This window comes from Crassostrea angulata, chromosome 3, assembly GCF_025612915.1.
Source record: "Crassostrea angulata isolate pt1a10 chromosome 3, ASM2561291v2, whole genome shotgun sequence".
Classification (NCBI taxonomy): Eukaryota; Metazoa; Mollusca; class Bivalvia; order Ostreida; family Ostreidae; genus Magallana; species Magallana angulata.
Window position 1 is genome coordinate 9364139 of NC_069113.1, and position 16639 is coordinate 9380777.

General features: G+C 33.6%; 3 protein-coding genes across 4 annotated transcripts; 1 reads left to right on the forward strand and 2 right to left on the reverse strand.

Moving 5' to 3' along the window:
• Positions 1-36: 36 nt before the first annotated feature.
• LOC128178702 (uncharacterized) lies at positions 37-5521 on the reverse strand. 2 transcript variants are annotated; one of them, XM_052845991.1, is made up of 2 exons: positions 4881-5521; positions 37-3264 (listed from the first exon to the last, which is right to left on the reverse strand). In XM_052845991.1, the coding sequence occupies exons 1-2, from the start codon at positions 4930-4932 to the stop codon at positions 1565-1567; spliced, it is 1752 nt and encodes a 583-aa protein (XP_052701951.1). In that variant the 5' UTR covers positions 4933-5521; the 3' UTR covers positions 37-1564. The 2 variants fall into 2 exon arrangements, with proteins under 2 accessions (XP_052701951.1, XP_052701952.1); XM_052845992.1 differs by lacking the exon at positions 4881-5521 and adding an exon at positions 3646-3855.
• A 286-nt stretch (positions 5522-5807) lies between these two features.
• LOC128177156 (DBH-like monooxygenase protein 1) lies at positions 5808-12367 on the forward strand. The gene is made up of 9 exons (XM_052843737.1): positions 5808-5961; positions 6099-6288; positions 6694-6826; positions 7055-7156; positions 7272-7451; positions 7705-7862; positions 7989-8220; positions 10905-11001; positions 11169-12367. The coding sequence occupies exons 1-9, from the start codon at positions 5951-5953 to the stop codon at positions 11764-11766; spliced, it is 1701 nt and encodes a 566-aa protein (XP_052699697.1). The 5' UTR covers positions 5808-5950; the 3' UTR covers positions 11767-12367.
• Positions 12368-13484: 1117 nt separating this feature from the next.
• Positions 13485-16580, reverse strand: LOC128177771 (uncharacterized). The gene is made up of 2 exons (XM_052844618.1): positions 15977-16580; positions 13485-15633 (listed from the first exon to the last, which is right to left on the reverse strand). Exons 1-2 carry the CDS (start codon positions 16035-16037, stop codon positions 14201-14203), a joined length of 1494 nt encoding a protein of 497 aa, XP_052700578.1. The 5' UTR covers positions 16038-16580; the 3' UTR covers positions 13485-14200.
• Between the last annotated feature and the right edge of the window lie 59 nt (positions 16581-16639).

Here is a 16639-nt window from a genome sequence, read left to right on the forward strand (position 1 = left end):
ATTTTGAACCAAAATGTAATGATTAAAAGATTACTACATTTCAGCAGTGTTCAGTGCTAAATGTTCACCATGGGGGACATCTATGCATCCTTAGGTTGTCTTTTACAATGCGTTACCATTAAACATTTTATTATGATATAAATAATAATCAGCACTTTAAACCTTTAAAAAAAAATTCTGTTTAATATTTTGTCGTAAGTACATTTTTATAACAATATCGTCAGTAAAATGTAGGCCTAAGGTTTGTTGTGTGCTGCATCTTTCTATTTTAGCTCACCTGAATGTCCACGTGATCTTTTCTGATATGTTATTCGGCGTTCGTTCGTCCCTGTGCAAACTCTTTCAGATTTCTGATTTCTTCTCTTAGACCAAATGGGCCAAGTTTTGCTTATTTGGAACAAAGAAACCTTATGAGAAAAAGCGAAAGCCCTATAAAAATGCGGAGAAGTACGAAACAGTGAAAAAAGGCATGCGTATAAAAAATTCTTTTTAAGAACCACTGCACCAAAATTCCAATATTTATACTAACGCTTGAATGTGTAGTGAAGGTTCTATATTGTTAATACCATGACCCCTGAACTAATGCTAGAGCCCCAAGGAGGATTCAACATACTAGCAATAAATAAAGATCTACAATTTATGAGATTGCATGTACAGTGTACTATGAAAAAATCCTCAGATAGTGTACATCCTAATTTGTAAAAACCATCAATCCCGGACTCCGGACCAAATGGGCCCTAAGAGGGAATATGTTATAAAACTCTTCTTCTCAAGAACTTTAATGATGCTTCAATTTGTAAGATTACTATGCACGTATCCTCATATAATGTAGATTATAAATTGTTTAAATAATGACCCGTAGACCAATGCTGAGGCCAAATGGGGGTTTAATGCAAACACAGAAATATATAGAGAAAACGTTTAAAACTCCTCTTTTCAAGAACTGCGATGCAAGCATAGTTATCTATGATAATTTATATTGTGACCCCGGAAATACTGGGGCCCAAGAGAGTTTCAAATATTGAGGTCAAGGATAATAAGATTATTCAGTTGATGCATCTTATAATGTTAAAAAATGTAGGCACGATTTTTAATACTGTTTTTCTGCATTGTCAAATCTTAAGACATAAGAGAATATCTTGTGAGTTTTCAATATTTTAGTATATATTTAGATAAAAGAACTTTTTTTTCAGGTGAGCGATGTGGCACATAGGCCTCTTGCCTTATGCTCTTCAATATTACATTTGTATCTAAAGCGCGTTACATAACTTATGTACCATCACGATCAGAAAAATCAAACACTGCAATTACAAATTTGAGTTTATTCTGAAAATGAAACAATTTTTTTTACTATTTCAAAATACAACTTTATCGATTTCTTGTACATACTCCATGAAATAGATACATGTAAATGTTACAACATATATACATGTTAAAACATGGCGGCACATAGATTTCACCTCTACCATCATTGATAAGAATCTTGTTCCTCTGACCTTGTTGATATCTTCGTCATTTGTTCCAGTAATTATTTTCACATATTCGTAAAAGTCAGAAACGTCTTTTAAACTTTTCTAACTAACTGAAATAAGGTGATCAAATCACACGAGATGATTAACATCGAACACATCAAGATTACGAGCACGCCGACATAGCCTATATTTCTCGCCGACGTACGCTCGTCAACGGCACAAGTTTTCTGTCGGACAAAGGAAGTGAGAGAAGACTTGTTTACAGACAATGTCGACCGTAGGTGATTAAGTTTGGATGTCACTTCCGCCTGGGACACGATGTCCTGGCGGAATTCGGCGCAGTATTCAGTATCTGAACAAACGCAACCTTCCTTCATTGATATGGTATTGCCTTGCATTAGCAATTTGGAAATAGGAACTATAACGGACGAGGTGGTCGAAATTTGATTTTCCTTTGTTTGGAGGGAAGATTTTCTGCTTGTTGAATTAAGCAGTTTTAGTTTCTTCGTTGTTGTTAGCGGGTATAGCGAACTCAGGACTGTAGCCTGATTTGTTAAAGGCGAAGATTTTAAAAATATATGCGCAAAATTAGTTGTTCGGTCAAGTGAAGTTGATTTCTTTTCTTTTGTTGAATCTGGTATTGTTTTGAATATTAATTGTTTTCCTGTACTTTGACTAAAATTATTTTGTTGTGAGGTTTTGTAAACATTGAAAATTGACGTTTTTCTATTTGATAAGACTCTTGAATATAATGTAGAAGAAAATTGCAATGGAAAACTATGTAACGCACCTGCTGTGGTTATAGTTTGGCTATTCTTGTTCATTAAAGTTGAAACTTTGGTTGGTTCTAGTTTTTGTGTAGTGGTCAGTGCAGAAGGTTTTGTTGGAGGATTATCCTGTGAGAAAATCATTTCCACATGGCTTTTTAAAATTGTGTTATTCACAAAGAGATCGCGAAACTTTGATATCAGGACGCATACTTCATTTGTAGTTCTCAACGCCATATCCATCCCTGGGTCGAGTCGAAATGAAATAAAATGTCCTTTATAAAGCATTTGACTTCTTTGTCCAGTTGAGTTGGTACGAAATAGTATAGTATTATCTATTACAGAAGTTAGCGAAACATTACAGTAAGAAAAGTAGTTATTGTTTGGGCATAATGCATTGAATTTTTTTCCACAGTAACGGTTGGGTAAAAGCTGATATCTCATATTTCTCTCAGCACAAAATACTGAAAACTTTGCGGTCTCAGACATAATGATGACCCCGTTAATTGGAAAACGACTTTGAAGTTTAACAGCCTTACCCTTAGGAACAGTATAGTTGGTTTGAGTCTCTTTTAACGTTTCATCGTACAGCAGTACTTTGTATAGTAAATCTGGCGGCAGAGTGACGATTATATGTAATTGTTGGTCGATTGGAGCAAGAATTGCACACTCATATTCACTACTGCTGTCGGATACCATACTAATTGTGTAGTTTTGTCCTAACATCGGCCGTGGTTGCACGCGATAAAAACTGCTGTATTCCGAAGTGTTGGTTTTGACATAAGTTGTGATACTCACATCTAGGCTGTGGTCGAAATTCGAGGAAAGATAATAGCCGTAGGTCGGGTAGACAATGAGTCCTTTATACGTAGATGTGTTAGCCTTAACCATCTCTGCTCCTAACCCATTTTTCAGAGTCCATTCTGTTTCGTTCTTGACCGTCACATTCAAAATGATATGACTCGAATAGGAACGATCCGTCTCAGTACTTGTGTAGAATGGGAAAAAAGCAAAGTGCGCTGCTTCTGAAAATAAAAAAACCACTTTATAAAAAAAATTGCTTAAAAGGTATTCATACCCCTTTCTCATTGATTTAATTATAATATAATTATTTTTTAAAGTAAGATTAAACCAGTTATAACATGACCGATTACCAAAGAAAAAGTTTCCTTCTGTGATAAATTTACCCTTATCTTACACTTCAAATTCAAAAAAGGTCATTTTAAGACGACAAAGATGATAAGGTTAATTTAGGAATAAACTTATACATGTGAAACTCGCTCATGTAGTACAGTAAAACAAGCTTATTACGAAGAGCCAAGGATGGGCGATTTTGCTTCGTTAAAACGCAATTCGGTATATCTGTCAAGTACACAACATGTAAATGAAAATGAATATGACTTAACTGTAAGCGTCAATTCATTATAATCGCGTTCTTTATAACCGTGTTTTACTGTAACTTGTTCTAGTCTGAAAAAAATAAAACAGAATATTTACATTTTCCGGCGTCTTTGCCTGTGATAACATCACGTATCGATTTTGTACTATATAACCCATAACTTCAAATGAAGCCAAATTGAGGCGCAGTGGGATTTGCTAACTTATATTTAAATATTCAATCTACGATGGCTTAAAATTATATAAATATAAGTAATAAGGAATCATTCTTTGAATACTAGTATTATGAGGTGATAATTTTGGTCGGGGCGTGATCAAATCTATCATAAAGCCCTTCGAGCTTTATTGGATTTGATCACACCCCGGCCGTAATTGTCACCTAATAATATTCCAATGATTCCTTATTACTTATATTTATATAATTTTAAGCGAGTGTACGATTAAATATTTAAATATAAATTAGCAAATCCCACCTAATCTGGCCAAAATCTATCATAAAGCCCTTCGGGCTTTATTGGATTTGAACACGCCCCGGCTGAAATTATCACCTCATAATACTCAAAGAATGATTCCTTATTCCTTAAAAAAATACTTCACGTAACAACATCAATCTTGACAAAGGAGAAGTTCTTTTCACGTAAGTCCAGAAAGATTGTATAAAGGATAATGAAACTTCTTTATAAAATTCATTTCATTTTATATTGTACCACTATTCCACATAGAAATGGAGTGCTAAGAAATGCGTATAAATTTACATCCGTGCATAAGAACGACTGCTACGATTTAATGGTAGTAAAAAAGGGAAATTGCAATAATGCGAATAAACGTGTTTTAATTGAACCGCAGCTTTTTGAAAAGCTCAAAAAGCAAACCATTGATAAACGTTTTTAAAATACATGTATCAAATTTAAATCGGTGAGAATATATGCAGTCTCAATAATAATAAGAACTCGTCGTTTTTTTTACTGTTAGTCAGAAGACATGAACACGTGATCGGACACTGACTCAACCGGTCATGTAAAGTTTTAAAACAAAATTTAATATATACTGTGACTGTTATACCACCATGTATGGTATGCAGTCATCTAAAAAAGAAATAAAAAAAAATAGAGACCCACAAATGCTAGATTATCAATCTTGGTAAGTACATAGATACCGGAAAATGAAACTTTCGGTAATCATAATGACCACGTTATGCTATTTTCTAAATTAAAAAACCAACAACAGATAAAGTGTTACAAACCAACGACTCCAGCAAGGAAAACACATGCTAAGTAAACCATCCTTATTAACATCAGGAATATGGTACGTGAAAGTCCGAATTTGTATCAAAAATGAATTCACAATTTATTTTAATAAGCATTAAGGGCAGTATTAGATTATCATTAATTTTACAAGAGTATTTCAAATATTGGTTTAGAACGAGTAAATTGTTATAAATACGATCAACCGAAATGAATAAACATTACCATAAGGTTGTAGCTTTAACATTTTGTTTGACATTTTATAAATAGAATTCATCAAATCAATGAAATCATTACAAATTCTTTAAGATTTACACATATGCCAGTATTGTAACAGTCACATCAATATATTTAATACCAGTAAAACGTTATCAAATAAAGAAAACAATGTATGTTCAATACATATCATGTCTTAAACTTTAATTAAATTGGGCCTAAATGTATGTAATTTATTTTATTTCTGTCCTTCCTTGGTACATGATTGTGCTTGGAGGCTCAACAGGATCAAGAATTTTTGTGGTATAGTGATGTAATAGAATATAAATATTGCATCCCACACCTTCCAACATTGTTCATTTTCACTTAAACGTGCCTCTAGCTCTTAGTTTCTCCTGTGTGGCTAAAATACTGCTTAATTTTTAATTTTAAAACAATCATATTAAGAAATGAAAATCTAGACATTCGTTTTTGAGCAACGAGGGGGGAAACTGTTAACCCCCCCCCCCCCCACTCTGATATATATAAATAGTGTCACACCTTTTGAGGGGAGTTTTGCTATTAGATATACATAAACTTATTTTTAAATGTCACCGATGCCTTGCATCAGACGTCACGGTGTTTTGATTCACCGGATCAGTGATCAAGACCTTCAGAACTACTTCTGCTCCAATCATCTTTATTTGACAACTCATGCGCCTATACACCTTATGTCAAAATCAACAGGAAAAAGAATACTACACTGTAAGAATCAAATGATATGTCGTAAGATTGCAACATGACAAGAAATACTTAAAAAGAGGGATTAACTAAAAATTATTAGTGTTAAATCATATTCGAGACAATAATAGAAATGAAAACTAGGTAAGTGACATACAAATAGGTATATGGTGAATTATTTTAATACGCAGACTGAAATAATCTTATCAAACAATTTAAAATCTTTAACAAATTGATTAGAGAACTAAGACCATATTCTGATAAACCTTATTATTTTTCAGTGTAATTTGCTTTTTGGTTTTCTTGTCGACGGTAAATGGTTTCTCATTTTTCGCGGAAAAAATCCCAAATGGAGAATTTGTGCCACATCCCTGCAAACCGAACTTCTTATGGAAGGGGGTGGGACACAAGAATAAGGACGGGGGAGGGGAGAGGAATCAGTTTGGACGCGACTTTCTCAAGTCTGGAAAGGTATGAAATGTTAAAACCTTATAAATTATCAGTCCTAAATTAAAATCTTACTACATGTATTTTTACCGTTCACTTATTTAGGAAGAAATGTCTTGAATTTTGGGTAGATGTGCGGACTCATAACTTAATGATAGTGGGGGTAAACTAAAATGAATTCGAAAATCAATTCAAAAAACAACAAGTTTTTAACACGATCATGCAGTTGTAGAATTGTTAATCAGCGAAATAAAAAGATGATTACTTATACATGTACATGTATGATACACTGAATAACTTATCCACTGGAATTTAATGTTACAACTGCGAACCTCTGTAAAAAGATATATTAACGTTGTTATCGTTTATAATAAAGACACAATTTAAACGAAATGATTTATATTTTGTTATTCCTCAACCTTTATGAAGATTTGGAGCGAGTCCCTCTGCAGAATGGACTCCGATGGGGATGGTAAATCGAATGGAGAAGAACTGGGCGATCCAAACTGTGTATGGAGAGAAGGGGACATCCCACAATTTATTACAGGAATAACCCACCCAGGTTTGTTATTTATGTCTGTGAAATAAGTATACATATATTGTACCATACATGTATATTGTATCGGTAATGCCTATTTATATGATGTAAAAATATCAATTGAAACCAAATCTAAAGATGAGGCAAATGTATTTCCTTCATATATCTTTGAGGTGACATTTTTTTTCAAGACGAAGTAAATAAAGAGGGGTAGAGTTTTTAGCTTTAAAAAAAAATCAAATCGATTCTTAGGTGTCTGCGACCCAATGAACGCTACGATCTGCTTGGAGAAGAACACTTGGGTAGACTGTAGTTTGGAATCCTTTCAATGCCAGGCTCTTCGGGATGACCCAGGTCTGTTCCTAATACAAGTACAGAAAGAATTATTTTTAACATTCATACAAATTCTCTCTCACCTTATACTGTAGATTACTTAGTATTTTAAATTAATCATGTTTCCGCATTGTAGATATAAAAAATATGACGCTGACATTTCCTAAAACGCGTGTACCCATGGAAGAGACAAACTATTATTGCATGGCTTTCGAATTTCCTCAAGCTGGCGACTACCACATGATTGCTACGGAACCCATTATAGACAACATCCACGTCATGCACCACATTCTGCTTTTTGGATGCACTAAAAAACGTAGGATGAAGTTTTGTTTTAAATTTCAACATATTCCCAGGGGCAAGATATTGAATACAAAACAAAGAAGACCCACAAAACATTTTTACTTTTTGCATTTAATCATGAAAATATAAGACCTTCAGTTGATATATCATTGTTAATTTCCTTTCATTATTAATATTATTCCAACATAATTTAAAATAGAAAGACTGATTACAATGTCCACATGACTGTGTAGGGTAATGCTTTTAACATTATGGTCATCTTAAAGCACCAATGTCCACAACGGAGCCCCAGCATTGTGGGATGAGTCTTGGTGATTGTCTTGACGTCATCGGAGGGTGGACAGTAGGGGCCACAGGCGAATGTCTACACAAAGACATAGGATTCAGACTGGGTCAGCATGGCTACAGTTACGGCATATTACAAGTATGTAATTAGAAAAACACGCCGTTAAAGAAAAAGGGGCATACGTTGAAGTATGAGTTCACAATGTGTATAAAAGAAGAAGAAAAAACTAGATAATCTATTAAGATTATGATTGTTTTTATACAGTTTCATTGGAACAACCCTCTGAAGAGATCAGACTACGTAGACGGTTCTGGATTAATGATACATTACACTCCAAATAAACGCATTGCTGATGCAGGTGTCTTAGTCATTGGACAGAACTTTTTTGAGATTCCTCCGCAGCAAGAAGAAGTACACGTCACTGGTCGATGTAATAACCTTGCCTTGAATGGACCCATTAACATCACTCGGGCTATCAATCATATGCACTATTTAGGTATGTTGTTGACTTAACCATTTATCAGTTCCTTACCAAAAAAGCCCCGAAGGTTTCGCCGCTGCCTCTCTACCAAATCAAACGCACCAGTTTCATATATAGGTAACCCCCCTACTTAGGAAAAGGCAAATTTTTTTTCACATTTACAATGTTTTAGACTATTACAATAGATTACTTTTCGCACACACATTTTGATAAATGTTTCTATTGTTTTTAAATTAAAATGACATAACTTTTCATAGACTGATAATAGCCAGTTTTAGCCTTGTATGTTCTAAATATCGGCTTTTTATTAGACGGAGGCTGTTTATCAGCCTCCGTATATTGTGATTGTCTTGCCTGTGACGTCAAATAATGAGTATTCCTTAAGCACCATCTAGCGGTGGACGAAATAATGAATAATTATGAGATTCGATGAATAAACATGGTGTGCTTCTTTGTCTCTGTCGTATATCGTTCGCATATCATCAATTAATTTCCCGTGAAGACATATCTCTCATTACAGCCCCCCCCCCCCCCGCAAGTGATTTGGGAATTACAAGCTGATAAGAGTGTCGCGCATATTGTGATTGTCTTGCCTGTGACGTCAAATAATGAGTATTCCTTAAGCACCATCTAGCGGTGGACGAAATAATGAATAATTATGAGATTCGATGAATAAACATGGTGTGCTTCTTTGTCTCTGTCGTATATCGTTCGCATATCATCAATTAATTTCCCGTGAAGACATATCTCTCATTACAGCCCCCCCCCCCCCCCCCCCGCAAGTGATTTGGGAATTACAAGCTGATAAGAGTGTCGCGCATGAAAAAAAAAATAGATAGAATTGACCAAAATATCTTTTATATGATGCAAACAATAGCCATGATATAAATCATTAAAACCGGTACCATATAACTGAACTTGAGTTCTCTGCAAATTCAAAATAAATAGCAAAATAAAGTACATGTGTTTATTGTGTCCATAGTCTTAACGAGAGAGAGAGAGAGAGAGAGAGAGAGAGAGAGAGAGAGAGAGAGAGAGAGAGAGAGAGAGAGAGAGAGAGTTCTGTTGAAAAAAAAAGAAGTATACGAATTAAACTTCACAAACACAGTATATCAATCTTTATATCAAATTTAACATCACAGTGTATAATACTTCATTGTTAAGTATGCTCCCTTTCTCTTTATTTGAAATCAAACATCACAAACAGTGTAGAATACATGTACTCCATTGTTATACATTCTTTTTTTCTCTTTGCTAGAAATCAAACATCACAAACAGTGTAGAATACCTATACTTCATTGTTAGGCATGCTTCCTTTCTCTTTACTTGGAATCAAAACATCACAAACAGTGTAGAATACTTTATTGTTAGGTATACTTCTGTTCTCCTTACTTGAAATCAAACATCACAAACAGTGTAGAATACCTATACTTCATTGTTAGGCATGCTTCCTTTCTCTTTACTTGAAATCAAAACATCACAAACAGTGTAGAATACTTTATTGTTAGGTATACTTCTGTTCTCCTTACTTGAAATGAAAACTATTAGAACGAAACTTTTTTCCCGTATCTTGGAAAGAACACATGGTGCACCTCGCACGTTGATTTGATTAACAGGGGTAACACGTGGACTCGGACTGAAACTGCTTGCTGGATTCAATCACATTGTACTATATTCTTTTGTGGATACTAATTTTATGAATATATAACATTAGTATATTTCAAATGAATGTACGTAAAATTATGACTAAAACGCGCACTCTCTCTCTCTCTCTCTCTCTCTCTCTCTCTCTCATAACGATCATAATAAGAGAATATCTAGATCGACGACACTCATTAATCAAGAAATCCCTTCTATGAGATTGAAAAGGAGAGGGGGGGGGGGGGGTTGTTGTACAGTTAGACAAAGTAGTTTGTGGTTTAGAGGTTATCTTTTGTCTTGAACAGGTGTGGAAACTTCTAGGATATGGCGTTTTCTACCTTGAGCTTGCAAATCACTATACACAGGAAATAATATAGACTTAAACTAAATATACACAAGAAAAGAAATGTGAACATAAATAGTTTGCATTGTATTTTTCAAGTTCGAGTTTTATGCATTTAATAACATGTACAGTTTCCCATGTTGTTTTGTGATGCAAAATAATTTCCTTCTTCCTTTTTTGTAAAGAATAAACACCTTTGAGTATTAATATAAGAAGCTTACAAGGTTAAAATAAGAAAACAACACTAATTATTTCAATATTATCTACCTAACTCTTTTGTCAACCTGAAAAATATCCTCGCGACCTTAAATTGCCATATTACCAAACTGCTTCGCGAATATTTCAACATAATAAGCGGTATGCACGCTGTTTTTCCTTAAATAAAAAAAATCTTAAAAAATTTCATTAGTTTAATTTCCTCCGAAATGATGCCTCTGTCTATCAGTACTTTCAGTACTTTGATATATATGTATATTTGTATCGGTGCTACCAGATGCTGTCAAAGTTAAAAATACAATTACTGCGTTAAAGATGTACAAAAAAATGATAAAATAAAGTAAATGATAGAAATTTTCTTGCTGGTTGCATGAGTTATTCATTTGCATAGTTGTTTGTATTGTTCTAAACTCAGATGCTGATAATTTAGTAAAATGTTAATCAAACCAGTACGAATTCAAATTTGATTTTATCAATGCATTGTTTATAATTACGACAGGTAGAAAGATGACGATTGAACACTTTCGTGGAGAGGATGAAACAGAATACATTACAAACGAGCACGATTACAGTTATGATTCACCAAAGTTATACAGGTAGATTCAAATACATGTGATATTTAGACTATAAAAATATGTATTTAACTTATATTGCGGGCTGTCCAATATTACATTATTTAAGTAAGAACTGCATTGTATAGAAAATAAAAAACAATGTATTCCTGCAATTTATCAACTTTAAAGTGCTCATTTTTTTATTTCAGTTTTTCAGATCCTATCGTATTCAAACCTGGCGACACCCTGAAAACCACATGTGTATTTAAGTCTACAGGAAAAAAGAAAACTGTTTTTTATGGGGATGGAACAAACGACGAGATGTGTCTTGGTTTTTTGACGTACTACCCAAAGCAAAATATCCAAGCCCCTTTCTGTGTTTCATTTAAAGATATTGACCAAGTGCAATTATTTACTTCAGAGGAATACAAGTCCTGTCGACACTGGGACTTTCTGTTGTCATTAACGGAAGAAATGCGACATCTGAAAAATCAGGTGATAGAAAACTGTCAGCCGCTAAGAGGATGCTTAAGTGAGTGTCAATCAATCGTGAAGTTAGTAAAGAGACACCCATGCATCACTGAGGACGTTGGAAGCTGGATTAAAAACGCTGCACTCTTCAGCCTCGATCAGAGAGTGAACAGGACGGAGATGGAGACATTTTATTTGGGATTGTCATCATGTGATGCTTGGTTTGAATCACACAAAAACGATGACAATTCGTCGAACAATGGCTCTCAGTTGACATTATCTTTATTTTTGTACTTATTTTATACTATGTACTTCTTTGTAACCATTATGTTCTGATTAGAAAGAAGCGAGCACAATGAATTGACCATTATTACTAGTTCACGAATGAGTGATAATACAGATGTTTTCTTTAGGTCGATGTACTAATGTAATAGTGCACATGCACCTATCAATTATTATGCAAGCTTTGTTTCTTATAACGGCGATGTACTAAATTAAATGCATTGTCATTTCATCATTAAAGCTATATACACGCCATAATGTTGCGTCAATTTTTGAATGACATAGAAAACGGATGTATTTGTTTACTAATAAAAGTTTTTTTTTAACCTTTATGTTTGAAAAACAATAATGAATTCGATCACGTAACAAAGATAATAGATTCAAACTGATGGAAAAATATTAATTTTCCTACGTAATGCCTTGTTTTAAATATAAATCTATCACTTGATTTCGTCAGCCATAGAAAAATGGGAAGAGAGTCAACACCTTCATAACTATTGTTTTGTTTAAGATGGAAAGGTTATAATTTTTAGCAAATCATACATTGGTCCTTTATACAATAAACAAGTACAAACAAAAGAGAACAAAAACACGAGCGTGTGAGCAATAAGGGATGTACCTGACTGTATATGTCTCATGTGTGTCTGTTCCCCTAATGGCTATTTTTAGTTCGTGAGAGTGTTATCTTACTTACACATGTATATAATATCATTAATGTTTGAATACATTACAAACGAGCACGATTACAGTTATGATTCACCAAAGTTATACAGGTAGATTCAAATACATGTGATATTTAGACTATAAAAATATGTATTTAACTTATATTGCGGGCTGTCCAATATTACATTATTTAAGTAAGAACTGCATTGTATAGAAAATCAAAAACAATGTATTCCTGCAATTTATCAACTTTAAAGTGCTCATTTTTTTATTTCAGTTTTTCAGATCCTATCGTATTCAAACCTGGCGACACCCTGAAAACCACATGTGTATTTAGTGTTGCGTCAATTTTTGAATGACATAGAAAACGGATGTATTTGTTTACTAATAAAAGTTTTTTTTTAACCTTTATGTTTGAAAAACAATAATGAATTCGATCACGTAACAAAGATAATAGATTCAAACTGATGGAAAAATATTAATTTTCCTACGTAATGCCTTGTTTTAAATATAAATCTATCACTTGATTTCGTCAGCCATAGAAAAATGGGAAGAGAGTCAACACCTTCATAACTATTGTTTTGTTTAAGATGGAAAGGTTATAATTTTTAGCAAATCATACATTGGTCCTTTATACAATAAACAAGTACAAACAAAAGAGAACAAAAACACGAGCGTGTGAGCAATAAGGGATGTACCTGACTGTATATGTCTCATGTGTGTCTGTTCCCCTAATGGCTATTTTTAGTTCGTGAGAGTGTTATCTTACTTACACATGTATATAATATCATTAATGTTTGAATACATTACAAACGAGCACGATTACAGTTATGATTCACCAAAGTTATACAGGTAGATTCAAATACATGTGATATTTAGACTATAAAAATATGTATTTAACTTATATTGCGGGCTGTCCAATATTACATTATTTAAGTAAGAACTGCATTGTATAGAAAATCAAAAACAATGTATTCCTGCAATTTATCAACTTTAAAGTGCTCATTTTTTTATTTCAGTTTTTCAGATCCTATCGTATTCAAACCTGGCGACACCCTGAAAACCACATGTGTATTTAGTGTTGCGTCAATTTTTGAATGACATAGAAAACGGATGTATTTGTTTACTAATAAAAGTTTTTTTTTAACCTTTATGTTTGAAAAACAATAATGAATTCGATCACGTAACAAAGATAATAGATTCAAACTGATGGAAAAATATTAATTTTCCTACGTAATGCCTTGTTTTAAATATAAATCTATCACTTGATTTCGTCAGCCATAGAAAAATGGGAAGAGAGTCAACACCTTCATAACTATTGTTTTGTTTAAGATGGAAAGGTTATAATTTTTAGCAAATCATACATTGGTCCTTTATACAATAAACAAGTACAAACAAAAGAGAACAAAAACACGAGCGTGTGAGCAATAAGGGATGTACCTGACTGTATATGTCTCATGTGTGTCTGTTCCCCTAATGGCTATTTTTAGTTCGTGAGAGTGTTATCTTACTTACACATGTATATAATATCATTAATGTTTGATAAAAATAGAAATGGTCCTAGTACTGATCCGGGGGAGGGGGGGGGGGTTGAATCGAACTAGTTGTTACATATAGTGAAGAAGTAGAGCCATCAAGGACAACTTTTTTGCTCAACACATTTGAGATACATTTTCTGATGAAACAATATATTTATATTTATAATGTTATACTTTAGTAGTAATATACATTCAGTATATCCTTTATTATAACTACTTGATAATGTTTAAGTTATATTTATTTATCACATGTTTATTATTAAATACATTTCAATGTATACATGTAATTAAGTAAATTTTATGTCTCTATTCAATGCCCGTCGTTTTTTTAATCGCGTGTGCGTAAATGTGCTTTTCTTCAATTTGTGACAAAATTTATGATAAAGATCTATTACATCCAGTAATATGATGGATCCCAGGGTAAATATTATTGCGACTGCTCCAACGTAACCAATTTGTTGTGCTGAAGTTCTGTTGTCAATGGCGCAAGACTTCCGTCTCGTCACGGAAGACAACTGTGATAAGTTGACTTTTAGGCGCGATGTTAATTCCTCTGTTGGACTTGTACTTGACCGGAAGGAAGCATTAAAGGTTCCATTAAATTCAGTACAGGTATAGATGCATATGTTTGGATACGATGAAACTCGAGAAGAAGTGGTAAATTTTGGTGTGTCAGACAGGAGGGTTGTATTCAGTGTGAATGAGGACAAAGGGACTGACTTCTTTCTTATCACCGTCGTCCATTTTCTAATGCCAGTGAAAAGCGATTCTAGTTTTCCATTTACTGATATACCATCTGTATTCTTTGTTTGAGGTAATCTTTGGAAGTTGAAGTATGACAAAGTAAAAACAGGTGATGTGACATCGAATTTTGGTTGCTTCGGTAATGAACTTAGCATCGTCGTTCTAACAACTTTACCCACTGGACCATTTCCGAACTGCTCTGTGAATAAAACACAAATGTCAAATTCAGCATGGACTGTTATTTGCATATCGCTCTTCAAGGAAACGGTCCAAATATCGAACACGGTGTAGTTGAATCCGTTTATGGAGATCAATTGACTTTTCATTTTCACTGTGTGGATACTTACATTACAAAGGGCACCATTAACATTCACACTTTCACATGATATCTCGAAATATTTACCACAAAACCTCAGAGGTAGTAGCTGAAATACAGACGAGTCTCTGCAAAACACAATTAGATCGTTGTTCGAATTGATCATCATGTGATGTAATCTTGCCTCGCTTTCGATCTGAATGAATGCTTCTTTAAGCAACTTGTAGGGCGAGTTTATGCTTTGAGAACCATTTATTATTATTTTGTTTTGCAAATCACTTGGTACTATTATATCAATGTCTGCATTATTTTCCAGAATTGGCGAAATGAAACAATTGGCCTTGCTGTTTGATATCAGCATGTACTCGTTTCCTAAGTTCTCTGTGTTTTTCAGTTTTGTCTGATAAAAGTAATTCTGATCCTCTGTTTCCATGATTATGCTAGCATTCCTAGACGCTTTTATCTGAAATCGTCCTGGTAAATTTGAAAATTCATCTGTTAGACTGATATTGAAAGCACCTTGTTTTTCTGTAGATTTGTTCCCTATAAGGATTGTTGAGATTTCAGTATCGGATGAATCTACCAGGATAGTGGTGTTTGGTTTGTGGCCGTCATATGACGGAAAGACTATGCCCGTGTATGTGTCCGACCAAGCATATCCTGTACAATAATATATTTTATTTTTAAAACTGACTATGTTAAATCTGATTTTAAGCAAATTTAAAAATAAACCAAGACAAAAATTGCTATAAACATTGTGTACAGTCATGTGCTATGCCATTGTACATACCAGAACGGTGTCAAACGGGAATGGAAACACAAAAAAGTCAAAGGCGAGACTGTATATAATCATATATGCAACATTTATTAAATCAAATATTTAAAGATAACAAGTTTTTGGTACCATATAGTTGCTTACAATACACTCATGGAGTTTTTAGTAAGAAAAAAAGAGTAAAAAATAAGGTCTGTGTAGGTATAGATATAAAGTAATGTTGCTTACCTAGCATACACGCATACATTATACATGTAGTAATTTCTCCCATGCTTAAGACTGAATACATCAAGAATACTGGTCATACAAATGACCAGTTTACATGAAGAAAAAAAAAACCCTTTCAAATATTCACTGACCGACATGAAAAAAATCGAGCAAGAAATATGCAAGCTGTGACAAGGCTGTGGTACATGTGTCATGAGAGTAATCAGAAAGAAGAATTAGGTAAGATTTCCCGTGGATACACTATAATTAAAAGTATAATCTCATTATTTATATGAACTACTCTTTTCAAACAGAATTCGAATATCCGCCTTAGAATCAAGAAACCCTTTATTGACACTACACTTATGTTGTTCAATAGTATCTTGGACAAATTTAATAGTTTAGAACTACCAGAGCCAAATCCAATTGCATTAAAACATAGGGTTTTTCCTTAAACTTCAATATTATTAATTATGAGTGAAACTTTCTTCATTAACCTATTTGTGTTTTAAGGAGGATAGGTGGTCAAGAAATAACTTCTCAGCTACGTGTACCTTAAAAGTTTTGTTTGGTCATAAGCAATTATTAGTGAACAAGAAATCCAAACATATCATTTTTATTTCGAATTTTTCCTATTTCTTTATACAGTCTCTTTGTCCTATTAAAATCAATACATTTTAAAGT